The sequence below is a fragment of the Microcebus murinus genome, chromosome 2, assembly GCF_040939455.1.
Source record: "Microcebus murinus isolate Inina chromosome 2, M.murinus_Inina_mat1.0, whole genome shotgun sequence".
In the NCBI taxonomy this organism is placed as follows: domain Eukaryota; kingdom Metazoa; phylum Chordata; class Mammalia; order Primates; family Cheirogaleidae; genus Microcebus; species Microcebus murinus.
The window spans coordinates 492,662-509,815 of record NC_134105.1 but is presented as its reverse complement, the minus strand read 5'-3'; the positions used below and the strand labels follow the sequence as shown (position 1 = coordinate 509,815).

Genomic DNA, 17,154 nt, shown 5'->3' with positions numbered 1-17,154 from the left:
CCTGTTTCTGAAGCAAACGCTGCTGATGTAAGTAAAACCCCTGCAGCTCGCACCTACGAAAGCAAAACCACACCTGTCAGTGGCTGCTCTTTTGAACGGCTGAGAGGCTACCTGTGCGGAGGGAAGACCACTGCCCGTCAATGACCATCACATTATGGGCAAAACCCGTTTCCCTGGCAGCTGCCCCCATCGTGCCACTGATGTTCGGCCAAGTGAGCCAAAAGGGAGCCGGGCACGGAGCGTGTGTGAGTGGGGGAAGAGGCGGGTCTGCCGAGAGCCTGACTCACAGGTCCCCATTCTCAATCTGAACCTCGTTTTCGCCTCTGACGTGCTCCGAGGCCGCTCCCCACGCCACCCGCGTTCAAGGCGAGGGGCTCTCAAAATAGGGCTTTGGTGCTTTCTGGGTTTGTTCCTGTCTACCCAAAGGTTCTCACAAATGGCATTTTTCCCCCCATCTAGCTGGAAACATAGCCTGTGCCAGGCTCTGCAAATCCCAGGCCTTTTGTGCAAAGGCCGTCACTTCTGTGATCCCGCCGGGAGCTGGCAGAGAGATGCGACGCGGCCCCCTGCTCGGGAGCCCTGTGGCCGGACGACGCGGGGGCTCAGATCTGAATGTTCCCTTCTGATCTGCAGTTCCATTAGCACCCCGGCGGAGCACGCTCCTTTCGTTGCCAGGGCAGGCGGAGACTGTGGTACTTCCCGAAGTTCAACTGCCTCGCGGTCTTCCTCGCCGGCTTTGCCGTGCGCCGGGACCCCCCCAAGTGAGACGCTCGGCCCTCCCAGCAGGAGCCATGCCGGCCAGCTCCAAGCCGGGCGTGTCTCACGTGGCCTGCGGCGGCCTTCCCACGCTCACGGGGCGCAACTAATGTCCGGTGAGTGAAACGAGTGGACCCCAGTGGTGGCCGCAGGGCGTGGAGATGTCCGGGGGCAGCTCCTGGTCTGCCCCGGTGCAATGCCACGGGCCCACGTCGGTGGGACGTGGCCGTGGGTGGATAAGGTGTCCCTTTGTACCGTCTACGCTGCTCACCAAAGTGACTTTGAGTTGCTATCACTAAAACACAAGCACAATCAGATTTTTAGAACATGCACAATTGCAGATAAAAGGCAGAAACCAAGAATTAAAAGACAAGTGAATGAGAAAAAAGAAAAACCAATATCAAGGAACTGAATAAGGAACCCCCCAAGTCTCCCGCCGAAGGGGCGAAGAGGAGACAGAACGGACCGTCAGCCTGGGCGGACGCTCTCAGGATCCCGGGGCAGGCCTGCGGGCCCACCGAGTCAGGCCACGGTTAACAAACTTCCGTCAGGAGCCCACTGAAGCAGGAGCAGGTGCCATCGACCGGCCGCGGTGCCCTGATCCCAGCAGGTTGTAGGATGTTTGAAGCAGAAAATGGCCTGCCGTGCTCAAACATTTTAATGTCACAGACTATTGATTAGTCTGCAAAGTAGGCTACAAGAATTCCATTCATGCTTAGCCCGAGAGCCCCCCCACCCCGGAGTGGGAGGCGCCGGGCTCCCGGCCGCCCACGTCCACGTCCTGGCCCTGCCCGCCCTCCTCCCCGCCCCAGGCGCTGACATTCCCCACGCACTTAAAGCCCAGTGCTGGCAGCACCAACCCCAGCAAGCTTGTCTTGACCCCACCTGACCCACAGAGACCACTGCCACGCCACGCTCCTGGCTCCGCGAAATTCGTGGCATCTCCCCTCGGGCAGCCCCAAGAGGCTCAGCCTGCGCGGCCCTTTTCAAGCCCCTCGCACCTAGTAGGACCGCTGCAAGTTCATGCAGACGCTGTCCTCCTGAGGGGTCAGGCAGAGGACAGGGGAGGAGAGGGTGGGCTACTAAGAAAACGCTTATTCGGGTCAACTAAAAGAGAACATTTAAAAAGAAGGTGTGAGCTTTCTTTTTCACTTGTTCTCTCTCTCCCGCCTCCCTCTCCCCCTCTCTTGTTCTTTAAACGCACAGGGCAGCCTGTCCTGGGGCCACACTCGTGGGCAGGGCGAGACCTGCTCTGGCCTCGGCCTCGGTTAATGAATCTACCCAACAACCGCTCGCCAGTGAAACTTCCCTCCAACGTCCTCCCCAGCCCTGCCGTGTTTGTCAAAGGCAAATACTGAGCTGCGACACGCTGGTGTTTAAGCAGCGAGTTTGTGCTGTGGGCGAGAATACAAAGTTCCCCGGAGCCCAGGGCCCCTCTGTGTGTGTCACCACACCAGCCGCCGCTGCACAAATGTCTGAGTAGCCACGAGCAGGTCCGTGTCAGTGAGCAGCACACGGGTCCTGCCCTCCGGGGGCTCATGGGAGACGGGTCGTGCTTGGGGTACGCAGACCTCACACGCCGCCGTCCCGAGCACCCCTCCTGGTGCCCGACCCTAGGGGGGCGGGGCAGGGGATCAGGAATGAAGAAACGCACGGGACACGAGGAACTCAAAGGGACGTGCCAAGGAGTCGGCCTTGGCCCCGTTGGGTTCTATGGCTTCCTCCAGGATGTCGCGGTTCAACACGCAGCCTGGGAGCAGGGCGGGCTGCAGGAAGCAGGATGGCTGGCCACCCATGTCATGCCTCCCACCCCGTCCAGCCCTGGGCTCGAGGTCACGCTCGCCACGAGTCACAACGTGCTGCCTGCTTCCTCATGTCAGCCCTACAGGCGCTGGGGTCTTGGAGAGTGATGAGGAAGAGGTGGCCGGGTCACCTCCTGCTCCCCTCTTCCTCCAGGGAGCCCCAGGGGACATCCCCCAGGTGCCCTCCCAGCAGGGGCTCCTCCCGTGCGGCTCCTGTCTCAGTGCACACTTACGGCTCTCTGGGTGGTGACTCCAACACCTGCCTCCCTGCTGGACACACAGCTCCCGCAGGACAGGATCTGGCCCAGGCCCACCACCACGGCAGCCCTGTGCCCCACCTGGCACCCGGCGGGCGCTCAGCAGGCCTGTGCTGAATGAATGAATGAACATGCCGCAGTCTAGGATGGGGGAGAGAAAAGAGCCCAGCCTGCCCCCGTGTCCTGGTGGGGAAGCGCAGAAGCTGAACGGGCTGTGCAGGCAGATTTTACTGCGCAGGGTGGCAGTACATCCGGTAACGCCCCTGAGGACGTGGAATTTAAGCTGCATTGATGTTTGTTGGGGCTGAGGGGCAGCACGGACAGCAGAGGTGGGGGCAGGACAACGACTACAGGAGGGAGGGAGAAGTGGCCGCCGGCGAGCTTGAGGCACCACACACGTTCGCTCGGCAATTGTCCCGGAGCTGCTCTGTGCCGGCACGTGCTGGCCTCACAGGCCACGCCGGGACTGTGGTCTGGGTCCTGGCCACGGGGAAGCACCAAAGCGCTTTAGCAGGGTCGGGCTGCCGGTCAGGGCTCTCCCTCTGCTGCGGGCGTGCAGGGCGGAGAACGGGGCCACCCGCCGGGCTGCCAGCCCAGAACCAGCAAGGGTCGGCCAGCGTCAGGCCTGAGCAGTGGGGAGGCTGGAAATGCCACCCACATGCTCCCCTGGGAGTGGGGGCACGGGGCACACGAGGGCAGGAAGGTCGGACCTGGATGGACCCTTTGGGCACCGCCAGGATGCGTGGTGCTCGCGCACGACCACACGCGCCTGCAGGGCCGAGGATCGGCTGCCAGGATCAAGAACTCCGAGGCAAAACCGCAGGCCCCAGCTCGCTGTGAGCCCTGTCTCGGGGGAATGGGGCAGGTGAGTGGTGTGCGGAGCATCACTCCAGGTGTCCTGAACGGCTGGCAGCGCTTACGTGAGCTTCCTGTTCACACGGACCCCCTGCCCTCACACACTTGTCTAGTCCCCTCCAAGCGCGCCCAAAAATGAGTTGGGGGCAGCCGCGGGCTGGGGGAAGAAGGCCCAGCAGACAGGGAGGGGAGCGTGTGAGTGTGCAAGTGTGAGAGTGTGAGCATGTGTGGAAGTGAACATGTGACTGTGTGTGTGTATGAATGTGTGAGCATGTGAGAGCATGTGAGCATGTTGTATGAATGCCAGGTTGTGTGCAAGCATGAGCATGTGTGAGCATGAATGTCAGCATGTGTGAAATCATGTGTGAGCACGTGTGTTGTAAGCATGCGTATGAGTGTGTGAGCATGTGAGAGCATGTATGAGGGTGTAAGCATATATGAGCATATGAGTGTGTGTATAAGTATGTGATCATGAGTGCGTATGTGCGCATAAATGTAAGCATGTGCGTGTGACCATGAGCATGTATGTGAGTATGTGTAAGCATGAGTGTACATGTGCAAGCATGTGAACTTGTGTGTGAAATGTGTGAGCATGTGTGTAAATGTATGACCACGAATGTGTATTGAGTGTAAGCGTGTGTATGTGACCATGAATATGTGAGCATGAGTGTGAATGTAACCATGAGTGTGTCAGCATGTATGAGAGCATGTGCACGTGAATGCACCTGAATGTGTGTGTGAACATGTGAGCATGTGTGCGTGTACATTAGTGCCAGTGTATGTGAGTATGCACGCATGTGTGAACATGTGTGAATGCGTGGGCATGTGTGTGAGCCTGTGAGCGTCACTCTGTGAGTGTGCACATGTCGGTGAGCATTAGTGCATGTGAATGTGTGTGCATGGGAGCATGAGCGTGCGTGTGCTGAGTGTGAGTGGGTGCGTAGGAGTGCGTGTGAGCGTGCGTGTGCGTGTGAGTTTGTGAATGTGGGTGAGTTTGAGAGTGTGTACGTGTGTGCGGGGTGCGAGTGTGAGCGCGTGAGGGGGTGTGAGCGTGCGTGCATGTGAGCGTGCGTGCGTGTGCGTGCGTGCATGTGAGCGTGCATGCGTGAGCGTGCGTGCATGCGAGCGTGCGTGCATGCGTGTGCGTGCGTGTGTGCGCGTGCGTGCGCGTGCATGTGAGCGTGAGCGCGCACTGGCGCGCCGGCGTCGCCCCCGCCCAGCCAGGACGCGCGGGGGCCCTCGGTGCCACTTCACGCTCCCGCTCCAGCGCCGCGTCGCTCCCCGCGGCGGACGGGAACCGCGCAGGGCCGGGCCCGGCACTCCCCAGACCCCACAGTGGCCGCCAGGGCGCCGCGGCAGGGGCCGGGCCCGCTCCGAGCTCGGCTCCCACCGCGACGGGGCGGCCCGGCCGGCAGAGAGCAGCCCCCGCGGCCCTAGAGCAGCACTTCCCTCCCGCCCGCTGCGGACACGGGGCCAGGGCTGTGAGGGGGCGCCCCTCTCAAACATGGCCGCCCGCCCCTCTCAAACATGGCGGACACGGGCGCAACGAGGAGCGTCCCTCACGAATGTCGCCGCGCGCCCCTCTCAAAGATGGTGGACACAGGTGCACCGAAGGGGGGCGCCCCTGTTAAATATGGCCGCCCACCCCTCTCAAACATGGCGGACACAGGTGCACCGATGGGAGAGCCCCTCACGAATGTTGCTGCGTGCCCCTCTCAAAGATGATGGACACAAGTGCACTAACGGGGGGGGAGGGGCCCTGTTAAACATGGCCGCCCGCCGCTCGCAAACGTGCCGGACACAGGTGCACCGATGGGGAGAGCCCCTCACGAATGTCGCCGCCCGCCCCTCTCAAACATAGCGGACACGGGCAACGAACAGAGGGCCTCACGCAAACATGGCCGCCCGCCCTTCTCAAATATGCCGGACACAGACGCACCGAGGGGTGCGCCCCTCACCAACATGGCCGGCCGCGGCCCAAGTTCTCTGAACCGCCCTCCCGCCCGTTTACGTGAAGAGTCAGCTTTGTTGGGTCACATGCCCAGGGAGCCCGGGCCGTGATTGGCCGGCTGTCTGCTGACGTCAGACGCCGCGGCGACGCGGGGCGAGGGGTGTCTGGTGCGGCTCCGGGGAAGCTGGGCCGGGGCGCGGGGCTTGGCTGCGGCGGCCCGCGCACACTCATGAGGAGCCGGAAGGTGAGAGCCCCTGGCCGGCCGGGGCTGCGCCGGGCCAAGCGGGTCTCCGGGTCGCCCGCTGTCTGGGGAACTCAGAAGGCCCCGGGACGCCTCGGGCCGAGAGGCCGCCTCCGCCTCGGCCTCGCCCGGCGAGTGGGGGCTGCAGGACACGCCCCGTGGGGCGGGGCGGCTGCAGGACACGCCCCCAGGAGGCGGGCACTCCAGGTCACGCCCCCAGGAGGAGGGGCTCCAGGCCATGCCCAAAAGAGGAGCCTCAGACCGCACCCCCAGGGGAGGGGCTGCAGGCCAGACAACACCCCCAGGAGGAAGGGGCTCCTAGTCTCCCTGAGCTAGTCAGCTTGGGTAGTGCTGGGTGCGGCTGACCCCTAGGGGGAGGCCACATGGGTGCTACTGCGCCCCAGGGGAGGTCACCTGCCAGGCCCTCAGCATGGCCTCAGTTGCCATGTGCAAGAAAATGGGGCGATGAGGGGTCCACCCCAGAGGGTGGTGGGGGTTGATGGGGTGCCAGTGCGGGGCACGTGGTGAGGGTCACTGGTGGGGACGAGGCTTAGGGAGAGAGGGGTCTCTGCACAGGGGACCTGACCCTGGCCCTCTGGGGGGCTCAGAGCTATGCCTGGGCTCTCCTGGTTTCTCGGACTGGAGTGACCCCTTGTGAGTTCCGACTTCTTGCACGTTTCTGTCTCTGAACCCGGTGTGTCTCCTGTAGACACCTGGATCTTTCCAAAATCCAGGCTGATTTTGATTTTGATTGAATTGTTTAGCCCGTTCACACGTAGTGTCATTAATATACAGTAATGAGATTTACATGTCATTTTACTTTTTGTTTTCTTTATACAAATCTTTTTTGTTCCCCTATTCCTCTCTTAACTGGATTAAAGTGAATATTTTATTTTGCACAAGTATTTCCTAATGTAGCATTTTAAGTTGGTTTTCTTTCGCTATATTTTTTGCTTTTGTCCCCAGTGGTTGCTCTGTATTTTACCATATGCATCTTAATCAGCTTCAGATTTGTTCCAGTTAATTCCAGTGAGATAAAGAAATGTTACTCTTATATGTTTGTTTTCCCTTTATCCACTTTTTGTGATACTTTGTTGTATCTATACATCTGTTAATGTTACAAACTCAGTGATACAATGTTAACATTATTACTTTACCATCTGCAGTCGTTGCCTTAGCCCAAGATGGCTTTGCTCCCACGCTCCTTCTTTGTTTTGTTATTGCAAATATAGTGTATTTCTATCATATATGTATTATTGTATACAACTGCTTTTTCTTTTTTTTTTTTGAGACAGAATCTATGTCTCCTCGTCTAGAATGCAGTGGCATCAGCATAGCTCCTGGACTCAAGCGACCCTCCCGCCTCAACCTCCCAAGTAGCTGGGACTATAGGCACACGCCACCACGCCCTAATTTTTCTGTTTTTAGTAGAGATGGGGTCTTCCTCTTGCTCAGGCTGGTCTCCTGAGCTCAAGCAATCCTCCCACCTCGGCCTCCCAGAGTGCTAGAATTACAAGTGTGAGCCACCACGCCCCAGCCTACAATTGATTTTTAAATCAGTTAAGAAAAGAGAAGCTGATGCATTTAAACTATCTTTTAAGAGAACATAATTACCCTTTCTAGTCCTTTCTGGTTTTTTGTGTGGTTTTGAATTACTGTCTAGGGTCACTCACTCTCAGCCTAACTAACTTCCTTTAGCATTTTTTATAAGGTGAGTCTGCTGGCAACACATTCTCTTGGTTTTGTTTATCTGGAAATGTCTTTATTTTGCCTTCAGTTTTGAAGGATAGCTTTGCTGCATATAGGTTTCTTGGTTAACAGATTGTTTTTTTGGATACTGAATATTCTCACCGTGTTGTGGCCTCCTTTGGTTTCTGCTGAAAAGTCAGTGAGTGGTTCATTTACTGAAGTTCTCTCCTAAGTTAGGAATCATTTTACTCTTTAAGCTTTCAAGAGTTTGTCCTTATCTTTGGCTTTCAGAATTTTTACAATGATGTGTCTGTCTGTGGATCTCTTTGCATTTATCCTACTTGTAATTCAGTTCATTACGATTCCTAAATGTATATAGGCTATTGTTTTTCAATAAATTTGGGATGTTTTCAGCCATCATTTCTCTGAGTATTTTTCCTGTTTCTTTCTCTCTCCTTTCTTTGTTGTTTCCAGTGCACGTGTGTTGGTGCTCTTAATGGTGACTCCAAAGCTTTCTTCATTTTTCTTCATCCTTCACTCTCTGTCCTTGAGCTTGCGTGGTCTGTGGACTTAGCCTCGGGTTTGCTCCTGCTTCCTTCCAGTTCATGTCTGCTACTGAGCCTTCCCGTAAATCTTTACGTTCCAGTTATTTCACTTCTCAACTCCAGAATGCTCATGTGGTTTTGTTGTTGTTGGTTTTTTGTTTTTTTTTAATAATCTCTGTCTCTTTATTGATAGTCTCTTTGGTGCAGCATTGTCATATCTTTCTTTGTTTACGCATTGTCCCCTTCACTCCTCCACTTGCTCATAACGGCTACCGTGAAGTCTTTTTCTGAGAAGTCCAACATCTGATCACTCTCACAGGCAGCTTCTGCCACCTGCTTTTATTCCAGGGTCAAGTTCCATGTTTCCTTGTGCGCTTCATACTTTTTTGTTGGAACCTCATCACAGACTCCACTTAGACTTGAATTCTAGGAACTTGGTGGTTCCTAGAAACGCCCACGATATGGGGGACACACCGTCCCAAAGCTCCAAGGTCACGGGAAGAGTAGCTCCTGTCCCGTGAGCCCAGGCAGTTGTGTTTGCGTCTGCACGTTCAGGCCTCAGGCGTCCTTCCACGAAGGTGGTACAACATGGGGGATGGGGTCGTCTAGGTTCTCTTTAGTTGGGAAATGTCCATGTGCGCGTGCGTGTTTTCACTCGGAGCGTTTTCTGGACAAGCTCACAGGGGGAGTGCGATCTTCAGCGCGCCTGAGAGCCCGGAGCTGCACAGCCGCCGGGTTGGCCTCCGCCCAGGACGCCGCTGGCTCCACGTCGGCCAAGACAGCATGTCTGGTGAGCCTCGTTCCCACGGGGAACGCCAGGGGCCCGGCTCAGGGGTCTGCTTTTATGCAAAGTCGTCACCGCAGGACACGTTGCATGAGAGAGACACCAAATGTGGCCTGCCTGCCAGAGGGAGACCATTTCAGATGGAAAGGTGACGGTGCTGTGATTCTCGCAGAGAAAGGCCCACGGCCAAGTGAGGGGCTGCCGTCCTAGCGTTCGCCCGGGGGCGGGGGTTGGGGGGGGTATGTGCCTTAGAGACCCAGGCTCGGGTGGCGCCCTGCGGTCCTTCCGCCGGCAGGCAGTCTGTGAAGTGATGTTGGGCATGGCTCTCTGCCTCAGCCCTAACGGCTCCGCCAGAAAGGTAAGCAGGGCTGGGAAAGGGACCTCTTCCCGCCGCCCACTCCACGGCATGCAGCGTCCTTTCCAGGGCCTTAGTTCCGTGCCTCGCTGGCACAGCAGACCTGCTCGTTCAGCCCGCGGCTTGGGGCGGGGACCTGGCCGGACACGGGCACCTGGCGCAGTGTCTCTCGCTCCTAGTTGAGAGGCTCGGCAGGATTCTGTTGCAGTGAATTAACAAGTACTTGCTGAACACCTACTGCATGCCAGGCACTGTTCAGCGAATAAAAAAGCAAAGCCCCTGCCATCCTGGAGCTCACGGTCCAAGAGGAATGGAGGAAAGCTGGGTCATTTTACTGTCATTTACAGCACATAAACACACGCTTCCGAATTAGCCTCAGGAAACATCACACCCCTGGAAAAACTGGACGCGTGGGAGTGAGGCTGGGTGTGTCTAGACCCGTTCCCAGCCGTCACTCTGGATTCCGTCCCGTGGGGGGGAACGGTGAGATCTGCTGCAGTTGTGGTTACAGGGCTTCCATCAGCTCGGGCGTGAGAAGAAACGCCCTGGGATGAGGCCTTCCCTTGCTGGCTGTGTCTGTTCTCCCTTACGCTCTTCTTTCTCGGCAGACCTCCTCATCACACAGAGCCACAGACAGGCGGACTTCCAAGAAGTTCAAGTGTGACAAAGGTCATCTTGTAAAGGCAGAATTACAGAAACTCGTCCCTAAAAGTGACAGTGCTGCTCTGCCAAAAGCGGCCCCCGAGGCCGGCTGCGAAACGGCGTTTGCCGAAGACGGCGCCTTGCTTCCGGGCAGCGAGGCCGGCGTGTCCACGCCACCCGAGGCCGCGGGTCCCCCGCTGGGCCGCTGCGTTGTCGCGAGTGACGCCTGCCCGGCAGAGACCGAAGACGGCCCGGCCGCCCCAAAACCCGGCGCCGACTCAGGGGCAGAGGAACCCGGCAGCGGTTCCGAGGGGCGAGAGGGAGCGCGGGCGCCGCTGCTCCAGATGGACGGCAGCGTCTTCCTGGACGACGACAGCAGCCAGCCGATGCCAGTGAGCCGGTTCTTCGGGAACGTCGAGCTCATGCAGGTAAGCGTGGCGCCGGCCTCCTCGCGTGGTGCCCGGGCAGCACGCCGCCTGCTCCCAGCCCGCTGCATGTAAATAGTGCCGAGACACAAAATTAAATGTAAGCTAGTGATTTTAGCCCAAGAGGAGGAGATGAAACATTTGCTGCTTGGGGCACTCCCTCCTCTCCCAAGCTGAGAATCTCAGGCACTGGGAAAGGCCCGGGGGGCGGGGCCTCCACCCCCACACAGCCCAGGTGTGTTTCTGTGGGTGGGGCCTCCACCCCCACACAGCCCAGGTGTGTTTCTGTGGGCGGGGCCTCCACCCCCACATAGCCCAGGTGTGTTTCTGTGGGCGGGGCCTCCACCCACACACAGCCCAGGTGTGTTTCTGTGGGCGGGGCCTCCACCCACACACAGCCCAGGTGTGTTTCTGTGGGTGGGGCCTCCACCCCCACACAGCCCAGGTGTGTTTCTGTGGGCGGGGCCTCCACCCACACACAGCCCAGGTGTGTTTCTGTGGGCGGGGCCTCCACCCACACACAGCCCAGGTGTGTTTCTGTGGGTGGGGCCTCCACCCCCACACAGCCCAGGTGTGTTTCTGTGGGCGGGGCCTCCACCCACACACAGCCCAGGTGTGTTTCTGTGGGCGGGGCCTCCACCCACACACAGCCCAGGTGTGTTTCTGTGGGCGGGGCCTCCACCCACACACAGCCCAGGTGTGTTTCTGTGGGCGGGGCCTCCACCCCCACACAGCCCAGGTGTGTTTCTGTGGGCGGGGCCTCCACCCCCACACAGCCCAGGTGTGTTTCTGTGCCGTGGGGTGTGTGGGTTTCGGATGTCGAGCCCGCGCTGCCACTGCTGCAGATGTGGCTGCAAACCCACCCCTTCCTCCTCCTCACCTGGCCAAGCCAGCGGGGAGGAAGCTCCCGTCTGGACTCGAGTGCAGGGACTCGGGCAAGGCCAGGGCTGACGACGGGGCGACTTGCGATCGCAGGCGCCACTCGGTGCAGCTGTGACTGGAGCCCGTGTTTTCTCCCCCCAAGGACCTGCCGCCCGTGTCTCCGTCTTGCCCTTCAATGAGCAGAAGAGAATTCAGAAAAATGCATTTCAGAGCCAAAGATGATGATGACGATGACGATGATGCAGAAATGTAGAGAACAAATGCAGAGGTCGGCGTCCTCATGTCCCGTGCGGTCGGCAGCCTGGCAGCGCAGCACGTTACGAGATTTATAGAAAATGTGTCCCCGAGAGAATGTGTCCTAATCACTGCACACCTGGCCGTCAGCGCCAGGCACCAGCCCGTGCACTAAAGTCGTGGAGAGGGCAAAGCGCCGTCTGTGCCGTGTCCTTTCTTACGCGCGTGCACGCGTGACATGGCGCGCCGGCTGAGGGGCTTGGGGTTCAGCGCGGCTTTTGTGGAGACAACCCTTCGCTTCGGCTCATTAGCTTTGATGACACGCACGGTTATCTTCCATTATCAAAATTTGATCATTGTGATTAATTCATTGCCAGTTCTTAAAGAACTCTCCTTATTTCTGTATACGAAGCTAATGTTTACCTTGGAGATTCTGCAAAATACATACGGGAAAGAAATAAAATATATTTTGAAAATATTTTGAGGGAGTCTCACGTCCGAGAGCTGTGCTCCTGTCGGGGGTGTGCGCGAGCCCAGCAGTGTGCACGCGAGTCTCTTCCCAGTCTTAAGTGCTCTGGCAAGGCGGGGCCCCCTCTGGGCGCATCCCCAGCGGGAGAGGCAGGAGTCGCCCTTGGGGCAGGGCCCCGCCCTTCTCTTGTGTGGCCTTGTGTGGTGGAGGCCGGTGGTGGGGGCCCTGCGCCTCCTGGCTGCAGAGGTCCCAGCGCCGCGCTGCCCCACAGGGACTGGCCCAGCCCGCATGCATTGAGGAGCACCCCGTGACGAGGAGCCGTTTGGGGGTGCTCCGTCCACTGCCTCTTCCTGCCGCCGTTGCACGCAGAGGCCGGGCGGGGCACCCGGGAGGAGAGAGCCTAGGTCCCTGGGTGGCCGAGGACAAGGAGGAAAAGCTGCCTGAGATGCAGAGGACCCTGGACTTTTCATGGGTGAGCAAGAGAGCCTTCCGTTGGGGGCCACTGTGCGCTCCTGGTTTAGTCACAGCAGCAGCTAGATTCAGCTCTGTGAAAATGTCCGTTGAAGTACAGGGAGTGTTTTACACAACAGATAAATTAGGAGCAAAATGTAGTTGCCCTGTGAGGAATCTTTCTGCTCCCTTTCCAAAAACTGCCCTCTCTGGAAGCAGTTTCCCCCGGCAGTCACTCTCTGCTTCCAGTGTGATCCTTCCCTCAGCAGCCGTGACCTTCACCTGCTGTGAATGTCTCTGTGATTTATTGATGCATGAACTATAATTTGAAAATGCTGCTTGTCAAGTCACTTTACGATAGCCAGGGGAAGTGATTCACAACTCGAGGTTGCTGCGGGCATGGCTGCTAATAACAGCACCTGTCTCGGCGGTGGCGGGGCCGCCTCCAGCGTGGGGACCCTGTCACTCCCACCTGAGTGAGCTGCACCGTCCTGCACCCGTGCCCTGCGGGAGCAAGGCAGTGTCGCCGCCCCCGCAGACTGCAAAAGGGAAACTGAGGCTGCCCCTCTTCATTCCCCAGTTGTTGTTGCTTTTTTTTTTTTTTTTGAGACAGAGTCTCACTCTTTTGCCCAGGCTAGAGTGAGTGCCGTGGTGTCAGCCTAGCTCACAGCAACCTCACACTCCTGGGCTCAAGCAGTTCTGTCTCAGCCTCCCGAGTAACTGGGACTACAGGCATGCGCCACCATGCCCGGCTAATTTTTTCTGTATATTCTTAGTTGTCCGGCTAATTTCTTTCTATTTTTAGTAGAGACGGGGTCTCGCTCTTGCTCAGGCTGGTCTCGAACTCCTGACCTCAAGCAATCCTCCCGCCTCGGCCTCCCAGAGTGCTGGGATTACAGGCGTGAGCACTGGCCCACTTGCAGTTTGTGACCTGCAATGATGAACATTCTCAGGTGGAAACATCTTCCTCATCTGCCTGGACTCTTTAAAGCCAGTCTTTCGAAGGGCCCAAAGTGCACTGCTGTTCCCTTTCCAACTGGCGGTGCAGCTTAAAATGAGGCCGGGCCCTCCCTTTCCTTAGGTGCCTGTGGCCTCAGTGGCTTGTGAAGTCAAAGATGTATCATTTCATGCAGCAATTTGGAGAATTTTCTTGGAGTACCAAAAACTCCACGTGGCATCTCCCAGGTGTTGAGCAGGTGGCAGAGACGGTGGATCTAAATCCCTGAAGGTCATTGTCAAAGGAGAGTGAAGTGTTGTAAGAAAACACAGGTGTCCTGTGTAGGAAATGGCACAGAGGAGGTGGCATCTTGAAAGCCCTGTGGAGTGCGAGGGGACGGGGCAGTGCAGGGACCGAGAGCAGAGGCCACCGTGTGCCCACAGATGCAGAACGCACGACAGAAGACAGCGCCTCAGTGTGGGGCCCTCTCGGGAGGACTTTAGGGCTAGAAATACAAGACAAGGGAGATTAAGCGCTGGGGACAAAATGAGATTTCAAAAAGCATTTTAAAATGCATCGTCAAATGACACTAATTGTGAGTTCTCCAGCAGATGCCCCGCCTAGGTGTCTGCCGGCAGGTAAAGTGAGCACCTGGCCCAGCTTGCTGATGTAGGAGGCCAGGTCGTGCTACAAACCTGAATTTTTAGGAACAATTTTTAATGTTATAAAATTACATACGAGGGCTTGAGCAGTATAAAAGACTATTAGTAGACTCATCCCGTAAGTATTCCTTGCCTCGTGAAACATATTCCTACAAAACTGACAACCAGAATAAACTGTATTTTTCTCCTCATGTGTGCCATGTTGGGACCCCAAGACCAGCCTCAGGCTCAGCGATTCACAGGGGAAGTCACAGGACCCAGAACACGGTCTATCACAGCAAAGGGTGCAGGCGGACGTCAGCGATGGGAAGGACGGCAGGGGGCGGAGTCCAGGGCGCTGCTTCCTGATGTCACCTCCCGGTGCAGTCCATGGGGACCTGCTTCGCTCTCCCTGAGAGGACAGGAGCCAGCAGGGAAGCTCCGGCAAGCCTCGGTGTCCTGGGTGTCACTGGGGTCAGCCTCGTAGGCATGGACCACCCACCCACCCACAGGAGGACCTCAGGGGCTCACAGCCTGGGCAGACAGAAGCCCCCCAGGCAGCTACTCCCAGTGCTCCAAGGTTCCCCGAGGAGGAGTCGAGCTGTCCTGAACCCAGGCCTTTCTTTGGACTGGGACGGGTTTAAAACATGAGTCAGGCCCCTCCCTACACCCAGTGGCTTCCCGCCCTTTGGAATTGCAGACGGGCCTCCTTTTACTGCTTTCTCTTTATCCTGCTTGGCAGATGCGTGTGTCACAAACTGAAGGTTGTGACAGCCCGGCCTCTAGCAAGTCTGCCAATGCCGTCTTCCTGTGATGTGTGTTCACTCCGTGTCTCTGGGTCACATTCTGGTAATTCTCACAGTATGTCAAACTTTTCCATTATTGTCTATGTTATGATGACCTGTGATCAGTGATCTTTGATGTTACTATTGTAGTTGTTTTGGGGTACTACAGATCCTGCCCATAGAGGACAGTGAACTTGATTGGTAAATGTGTGTGTTCTGACTGCTCCACTGACCTGCCATTCCCCCCCACCCCCGCCCAGCCTTCCTATTCCCTGACAGTATTGAAATTAAGCTGGTTGACGACCCTATAATGGCCTCTAAGTGTTCGAGTGAGAGGAAGAGCTGCACGTCTCACTTTTAAATCAAAAGCTAGAGAGGACTAAGCTTAGTGAGGAAGGCATGTCACAGCCAGGCCAGGCCTCTTGTGTCAAATAGCCAAGTTGTGAATGCAGAGGAAAAGTTCTTGAAAGAAATTAAGAGTGCTACTCCATGAACACACTGATGGTAAGAAAGCAAGACAGCTTTATTGCTGATACGGAGAAAGTCTTACTAGTCTGGATAGAAGATCAAACCAGCCACAGCATTCCCTTAAGCCAAACCTAATCCAGAGCGAGGCCCGCACTCCCTTCAATTCTGTGAAAGCTCAGAGAGGTCAGGACGCTGCAGAAGGAAAGTTGGAATCTAGCAGAGCTTCCTGAGGTCTAAGGAAAGACGCCGTCTCCGTACTGTAAAAGCGCAAGGTGGAGCAGCAGGTGCTCACGCAGCCGCCACAGCAAGGCATCCAGGAGACCCTGCTGGGAGCACTGGTGAAGGCGGCCACACTAAACATCACATTTCCAGTGTAGACGAACCAGCCTCTACTGGAAGATATGACCTAGGACTTCCATAGCTAGAGAGGAGAAGTCAGTGCCCGGCTTCAAAGTTTGAAAGGACAGGCTGTGACTCTCTTGTTAGGAGCTAATGCAGCTGGTGACTTTAAGCTGAAGCCAGTGTCATTTGCCATTCTGAAAATCCTAGGGCCCTTAAGAGTCATGCTAAATCTACTCTGCCTGTGCTCTAGAAACGGGACAACAAAGCCTGGATGACTGCACATCTGTTTACTGAATGTTTTAAGCCCACTTTTGAGACCTACTGATCAGAAAAAGAGTCCTTTATTGACAATGTACCTGGTCACCCAGGAGCTCTGATGGAGATGGACAAGGAGATGAATGTTGTTTTCAAGGCTGCCAACAGAGCATCCGTGCTGCAGCCCATGGATTAAGGCGTAACTTCAGCTTGCAAGTCTTCTCATTTCAGAAATACATGTCGTAAGGCTGTAACTGCCATACGTAATATTCCTCTGGTGGATCTGGGCAAAGTAAATTGATAACCAGGAAAAGATTCGCCATTCTAGATGCCATTGACTCATGGAGGAAGGTCAAAGTATCAACATTAACAGGAACTTGGAGGTTCATCCCAGCCCTCACGGATGACCTTGAGGGGTGCAAGACGCCAGTGGAGAGGTCGCCGCAGGTGTGGTGGAAACAGAAGAGAACTAGAAGTGGAGCCTGGCCATCTGACTGAATTGCTGCGATCTCATGATAAAACGTGAACAGATGGGGAGCTGCTTATAGGTGAGCAAAGAAAGTGGTTTCTGGAGACGGAATCAGCTGGTGAAAATGCTGTGAACATTGTCAAAATGACAACAGAGGATTTAGAATATTATATAAGCTTAGTTGATAAAGCAGCAGCAGGGTTTGAGAGGATCGACTCTAATTTTTTTTTTTTTTTTTTTTTTTGAGACAGTCTCGCTTTGTTGCCCAGGCTAGAGTGAGTGCCATGGCGTCAGCCTCGCTCACAGCAACCTCAATCTCCTGGGCTCAAGCAATCCTCCTGCCTCAGCCTCCCGAGTCGCTGGGACTACAGGCATGCGCCACCATGCCTGGCTAATTTTTTCTATATATATTAGTTGGCCAATTAATTTCTTTCTATTTGTAGATGAGACGGGGTCTCGCTCTTGCTCAGGTTGGTTTTGAACTCCTGACCTGGAGCAATCCACCTGCCTCGGCCTCCCAGAGAGCTAGGGTTACAGGCGTGAGCCATCACACCCGGCCTTGACTCTAATTTTGTAAGAAGTTCTGAGGGTCAGGCTATCAAAGAGCATCGCACGCTACAGAGAAATCTTTTGTGAAAGGAAGAGTCAGTCAATGTGGAAGACTTCACAGTTGTCTTATTTTAAGAAATCGCCACGGCCACCCCAGCCTTCAGCCACCACCACCCTGACCAGTCAGCAGCGGCCAAAATCAAGGCAGGACCCTCCACCAGCAAAACGATGGTGGCTCACTGAAGGCTCAGATGATCGGTAGCATTTTTAACAATAAAGTATTTTGAATTACAGTATAGACACTGGTTTTTTAGACATAGTGCTGCTGCACACTTGACAGACTATGGTGTAAACATAACTGACACATTAAC

General features: G+C 56.1%; 1 protein-coding gene across 1 annotated transcript; it reads left to right on the top strand.

Moving 5' to 3' along the window:
- The first annotated feature begins 5,726 nt into the window (after positions 1 to 5,726).
- Positions 5,727 to 11,896, top strand: C2H1orf174 (chromosome 2 C1orf174 homolog). Its single transcript, XM_012775775.3, has 4 exons — positions 5,727 to 5,865; positions 8,773 to 8,886; positions 9,844 to 10,305; positions 11,327 to 11,896. The coding sequence occupies exons 1-4, from the start codon at positions 5,851 to 5,853 to the stop codon at positions 11,435 to 11,437; spliced, it is 702 nt and encodes a 233-aa protein (XP_012631229.2). The 5' UTR covers positions 5,727 to 5,850; the 3' UTR covers positions 11,438 to 11,896.
- Positions 11,897 to 17,154: the final 5,258 nt, after the last annotated feature.

Coding starts and splice junctions, on each gene's coding strand:
- C2H1orf174 (XM_012775775.3), top strand. Junction 8,887..9,843: donor CGGCCAAGACAGCATGTCTG/GTGAGCCTCGTT, acceptor CTTTCTCGGCAG/ACCTCCTCATCACACAGAGC. Junction 10,306..11,326: donor GGAACGTCGAGCTCATGCAG/GTAAGCGTGGCG, acceptor TCTCCCCCCAAG/GACCTGCCGCCCGTGTCTCC.